General features: G+C 40.4%; 1 protein-coding gene across 1 annotated transcript; it reads right to left on the reverse strand.

Moving 5' to 3' along the window:
• Nucleotides 1-355: 355 nt before the first annotated feature.
• On the reverse strand, nt 356-1,337 carry LOC127130711 (uncharacterized). The gene is made up of 3 exons (XM_051059679.1): nt 1,087-1,337; nt 487-1,003; nt 356-367 (listed from the first exon to the last, which is right to left on the reverse strand). The coding sequence occupies exons 1-3, from the start codon at nt 1,335-1,337 to the stop codon at nt 356-358; spliced, it is 780 nt and encodes a 259-aa protein (XP_050915636.1).
• Between the last annotated feature and the right edge of the window lie 5,359 nt (nt 1,338-6,696).

Consider the following 6,696-nt stretch of genomic DNA (forward strand, 5'->3'; position numbering starts at 1 on the left):
GGGTAAAAAGTGTTTAATTGGTGAAAAGTTCGGTTGGGGCCCACAAAACACAAAAATAAAAAATTTGACAAATATGGCCGTTGGGCCTGACACGGGTCGCCGTGTCAGGCCATTGGAATTGGAGGCTAGGTGAAGTAGGGCTGACACAGGCTGTGTCAGCTGACATTGGCGGTCGTGTCAGCTTATTGTAAATCTGGGTTTTGCTTCCTTTCCTGACACGGGCGCCCATGTCAGGGCCTTATTTTTCCAAAATTTTCCGACTTTCTCACTGTTTTTTGATTTTAAACCTGTTCTTCTGGTGTCCGGCAATCTTAATCAACCCTTCTCTTCTGAACTGTGCGATGTAATCGCGAACCTACGAGTGAACCTGTAAACACACCAAACATGAAAATAATTAGATAAAAACTGCGTGGGTTGCCTCCCACAAAGCGCTGCGTTTAACGTCGCATGGCTCGACGGTCGTCACCCTCATCCTTGGAGACGAACATTCTCAATCAGACCACTTTCCTGTCCCTGATAGTAGTGCTTCAATCGTTGTTCATTTACTTTGAAAGTGCCCCCATTATTTGGATTTTTCAGTTCGATTGCTACATGGGGAAACACTTTATGCACCAAAAACGGGCCAGACCACCTAGATTTCAATTTTCCTGGAAAAAGCTTTAATCTGAAGTTGAACAAGAGCACTAATTCTCCCTCGATGAACTCTTTTCTCTGCAGCTTCTGATCGTGCCATTTCTTTGTCCGTTCTTTGTACATCTTAGTGTTTTCATACACCTCATTACGAAGTTCCTCTAACTCATGGAGCTGAAGGATGCGGGACTTGCCTGCTTTGGCCAGGTCATAGTTCAAGAATTTGGATGCCCAAAATGCTTTGTGTTCCAACTCTAATGGCAAGTGACAAGCTTTAACATAAACCAACTGATACGGGGACATCCCTATGGGTGTTTTGAAAGTTTTTCTGTATGCCCATAGTGCATCTTCTAACTTTAGTGCCCAATCCTTCCTAGATGCGCACACAGTCTTTTCCAATATTTTCTTAATTTGCCTGTTGGATACTTCGACCTGGCCACTCGTTTGAGGGTGTACGGAGTGGCGATCTTGTGTTTAACATTATACTTCTTCAGCAGGTTTTCCATCACTTTGTTCAAAAAATGGATACCCTCATCACTGATAAGTGCTCTTGGCACTCCAAATCTCGAAAAGATATTGTTTTTCAAAGATGTCACCACCACTTTAGCATCATTGGAAGGTAATGCCACAACTTCTACCCACTTGGATACATAGTCAACTGCTACCAAGATATAATTTTTTCCACAGGAAGGCAGGAATGGCCCCATAAAGTCTATTCCCCAGACATCAAACAATTCAACCTCCAACATAGAGTTTTATGGCATTTGATTTCTCTTTGAGATACTCCCTGTTCTTTGAAATTTGTCGCATCCTTTGACAATGTCATGGGCATCTTTGCATAGAGTAGGCCAATATAGACCTAATTGAAGAACTTTGGATGTTGTTCAGTCTCCACTAAAATGTCCTCCGTATTCCGAATCATGACAAGCTCTAAGAACATCCCTTTGCTCCTCCTCAGGGACACATCTTATGATCATCCCATCCACTCCCCTTTTGTAAAGGAATGGGTCATCCCACAAGTAAAACCTGTAATCATGAATAAACTTTTTCTTCTTGTTAGAATCAAAATCGTTGGGGATTACACCCCCCACCAAATAATTCGCGTAGTCCGTGAACCACGGGACATCGATAACAACAAGTATGTGTTCATCAGCGAACTCATCCTTTATCGGTCTCTTTTCTTCTGTTTCTTCAATAGGTGACATGCGGGATAAATGATCCGCCACTGTGTTTTCACACCCTCTTTTGTCTCGGATCTCAATATCAAATTCTTGTAGCAGTAAGATCCACCTGAGGAGTCTCGGCTTAGAGTCTTGCTTGGCAAATAAATATTTCAAAGCGGCATGATCCGTATACACTATAACCTTTGATCCCAACAGATACTGCCTGAACTTATCAAACGCGTAAACCACAGCTAATAACTCTTTTTTTGTGGTTTCGTAGTTCATCTGTGTTGGGTTCAACACATGGCTCGCATAGTAGATGACATGTAACAACTTCTCTCTTCTCTGTCCTAAAACTGCCCCTACAACAATATCACTAGCATCACACATGATCTCGAATGATAGAGACCAATCTGGGGCAGTAACAATGGGTGCAGAAATCAACTTGCTTTTCAATGTCTCAAATTTCATGGTGCATTCTTTGTTGAACAGAGACGCCTTATCTTTAACCAACAGAGTGGTTAGTGGTTTAGCAATTTTTGAGAAATCTCTTATAAATCTACGGTAAAAACCTGTGTGTCCTAAGAAACTCCTGATGCCTTTCTCATTCACCGGGGGTGGGAGCTTAGAGATCACTTCCACTTTCGCTTGGTTCACTTCAATTCCTTTATATGAAATTTTATGTCCCAAAACTATCCCCTCGCGAACCATGAAATGATATTTCTCCCAGTTCAGAATTAGATTGGTTTTCTGGAACCTGTCTAACACAAGAGAGAGATTAGTCAAACAGTTATCAAATGAGGATCCGAACACCGAGAAGTCATCCATGAAGACTTCTATATGCTTTTCGAGCATGTCCGCAAAAATGGACGTCATGCATTGTTGAAAGGTGGCCGGGGAATTACACAACCCGAATGGCATTCTTCAGTAAGCAAAAACACCATACGGGCAGGTGAATGTCGTCTTCTATTGGTCTTCTGGTGCTACAACAATCTGATTATACCCAGAGTATCCATCTAGAAAAAAGTAGTAGTCATGCCCGACCAACCTCTCTAACATCTGGTCAATAAATGGAAAAGGGAAATGGTCCTTCCTCGTTGGTGTGTTCAATCTTCTGTAATCACTGCATACGTGCTACCCAGTTATTGTCCGTGTGGGAATCAACTCATTTTTTTCATTCTTTATCATGGTTGTGCCCCTTTTTTGGGGACAACGTGCACTGGGCTCACCCACTGACTATCCGAAATGGGATATATAAGACCTGCATCCAATAGCTTATCTACCTCTTTCCGAACCACTTCCTTCATTTTCGGGTTGAGTCTCCTCTGCGGTTGGACTACTGGCTTGTGGTCGTCTTCCATTAATATTTTATGCATGCAAATAGTAGGGCTAATACAATTAAAATCTTCAATTTTCCATCCAAAAGCAGTTTTGTACTTTTTCAAGACTTGGATGAGCTTTTCTTCTTGGATGTCCTGAAGGCTCGAGTTTATGATAGCAGGACATTTTCCTTCAGGTTCGAGAAAGACATATTTGAGGTTCTCAGGAAGTTGTTTCAACTATGTTTCCTTCTTAAGTTCTTCATTTTCCTCACTAGATGGAAGTAGGTGTAAATCTTCCTACCGGCGTGGTCTAGATCCTTTCCACGGGGTTTGCGCGTCCAACAAGGCAAGCACTTCAGAGTCTTCGTTATATACCTCTTTATCTGACTCGAAAATGGACAAACTCAACACTCCCTCCAAAGGTGACTGGGGTGTAGGCATAAGGTTATCAAATGTCATCACTTGATCCAAAACCTCTATAGTGTGACTTGTACAAATATCATCCTTGTACCTCATGGTGTTTCGAACATCGATTTTTAATTCTTCATCATAAACTTTTAGTGTCATTGTTCCTTTTTCTATGTTTATTAAGCATCGGCCCGTCTCCAGAAAGGGTCTCCCCAAAATGAGAGGGATATCTTCATCTTCCGGCATTTCGAGAATTACAAAATCCACCGGAAAAACAAACTTATCAATTTTTACCAGAACGTCTTCAACAATGCCATACGGTTTCTTGACTGAATGATCGGCAAATTGGAGTGTCATTTTGGTATCTTGCACAACCCCTATACCTAGCTTTTTGTAGATAGATAACAGCATGAGACTCACACTAGCTCCCAGATCAATCAGAGCTTTGTTGAATGACCTATCTCCAATAGTGCATGGGATAGTGACAGCTCCGCGATCCTTCTTTTTGATAGGAATCTTCATACCCTGCAAAATAGCACTACAAGTTTCAGTGAGGATAATTGGGTTAGTGTCGGCGGTACGCCTCTTAGAAATGATATCCTTCATGAACTTTGCATATGTAGGCATTTGTTCAAGTGCCTCCAACAACGGAATATTAATCTCCAGCTTCTTGAACAACTCTAAGAAGTTTTCAAAAAAATTCTCATGTTGCCCTTTTTTCTTGTTTCGAGTGGGGAATGGAAGTTTAACAACTGGTTTGGGCTCAATGCCTGTTTCTTTCACCACTGGTTTTGGTGCTGCTACTTCTTCTCTAACCACTTCATTTTCTCTGATCTCAAGGTCCACTTTGATCAATTGGTCTCTCTCTTTATCAACTTCCTCAACAACTTCCTCAGATTTACCCCTTCGGGTTGTCACAGCACTCACATTATTATGCTATCTAGGATTTGTCACGGTTGCACTAGGTAGAGCACCTTGTGCTTGAGAACTTGAACCTAGTTGTTGAGCGATTTGCCCCATTTGAACTTCAAGATTATTTATAGATACCGTGGTAATTTTTTTATCGTTCCGGGTTTCTTCTTGAAATTGGACATTGTGGGCAGCCATTCTCTCAATAGCAATTTCCCAATCAGCTTTCTTAGGGGCTGGTTGCTGCTATTGTTGTTGATATTGAGTTTGGTATTGACCATGTTAAGGGGCGGTTCCTTTTTTATCTTTCCATGAGAAATTGGGATGATTTTTCCATCCTGGGTTGTATGTGTTGGAGTAAGGATTATTTTGCTTCAAGAATTTGATTTCTTCCACCTGTTGAGGAGTCGCAAAATAATAACATGTTTGGTGAGGACCACTGCAAATCTCACAGCATACAGCAGGGACCGGTTGGATATGTGCTACCGAGTGTGTGCCTATATTCATTGCCTTCAGTTTCTTATCAACTTCAGCAACTATAGTGTCTTCAATACGAATTTTATTTGTTTCCAACTTTAAATCTATCACCCCTTCTGGTTTGCTTTGACACCTATCATACAACTCCATATGCTCATTAGCAGTAATAGCTTCAATGATCTTCTTGATACCGGTGGCTGTTGAAAAATTTGTGGAACCACCGGCTGCGGTATCAATTAGCTGTTTGGTCTTTATTTTCAGACCATTCATAAACATCTACATTTGTTCAGTAGCATCCATATTATGAGTAGGGCAGGCTACCAGGACTCTCTTAAATCTCTTATAGGCATCTCCCAAAGTTTCCCCATCCTTCTGCTTAAAATTCAGAATTTCATACCTCTTCCGCAGAAATACTAACGCTGGAAAATACTCATTCAGGAATGCCTTTTCCATTGCTTTCCAAGTTGTGATGCTCCCGGCAGGTAAAGAATAAAACCATTCTTCATCTTCTTCCGCTAAGGTAAACGGGAACATTTTCAACTTCTTGGCTTCTTCAGTGTGACCATCAATTTTTAGAGTGTTGCTCATGGTCAAAAACCTCTGCAAATGCTTGTTGGCATCTTCATTCACTTTTCTAGTAAAATGCTTCCTTTCAAGCTGATTAATGGTACCCGGGTGCAGCTGGAAATTAGCCACATTCACTGGTTGGTTGACAATAGTTAATCTGTCGGTTTGAGCATTAGCCCATTCGTAGTCTCCCAACAGTCTTTCGGTTGGCGGTGGAACATCGGCCATAGTTTCGATCTATCTATCGGTTCCTGCATCTGAGCTTGAATGGATGGGAAGTTATTCTTCGTCTGATTCCAATATGGCTAATCAAGCTTGTCGGAGTCTTGCCCTCAAGATTCTCTCGAGTTCTGCGTCAAAAGGAAAATCACCTAAGGCCTTACCTCGCATACAAATATCAGACACAAATTAGCTAATATAATCGAAATAAAATATTCAAAATACGGTAAATAAATTTTAGTTGCAGAGCAACAAAATTTCAATTGAGATAATTTTAAACTTATATTTGGCAATCCCCGGCAACGGCGCCAAAAACTTGATCGGAAAAATAGCAAGTGTACTATTTTCGTCGATGTAGTAATAATAGGGAAGTTTCCCAAAGATCGATCTTGAGGATTGCGCAGCAATATAAACGTAAATAGTCACTCAATTGAACAAAAGTTATACTTATGGTTTTGAAAAATTCACTGTAAGGAAAAATATAACAAATAAATATTTTCACAAGTTAATATGATATGCTAAGGTAGGTGTGTAAATATCTCCTGTAATGACCCCTTGAGTGTATATCTCCTTAATACTGAATATTATTTCAATTATCGGATCTTAAGATTATTTCCCCCTAAGTCCTCAGAGGGAAACCTTTGGTATTCAATCTAACCTCTAAGTCCTTAGGTGATTATGATGAAACCAAGCATTTTAAATTAACAAGATTAATCCGGTAACCATAGGGTATCCCTAGTCCTAGGTGAACTCTACTACGGTTTCACTGTATGAAAACCATAACCATTGCAATCCTGTTAATCGTTAACCATACATCAATCTTAATTTTTGCCAAAAAGAAAGCATTACGCAAATCATACAGTGAAATTGAAATCAAATAAGATATATTAAGGGAAAACAAACATCAGAGTCATTACATGATAAATTCAGGGACACCCCCTGGCATTGGGGGGTTTAGCCTATCATATTATTCAAATCAGATACAAAGTAAAATTGAGACA

Source organism: Lathyrus oleraceus, chromosome 3, assembly GCF_024323335.1.
Source record: "Lathyrus oleraceus cultivar Zhongwan6 chromosome 3, CAAS_Psat_ZW6_1.0, whole genome shotgun sequence".
Taxonomy (NCBI): Eukaryota; Viridiplantae; Streptophyta; class Magnoliopsida; order Fabales; family Fabaceae; genus Lathyrus; species Lathyrus oleraceus.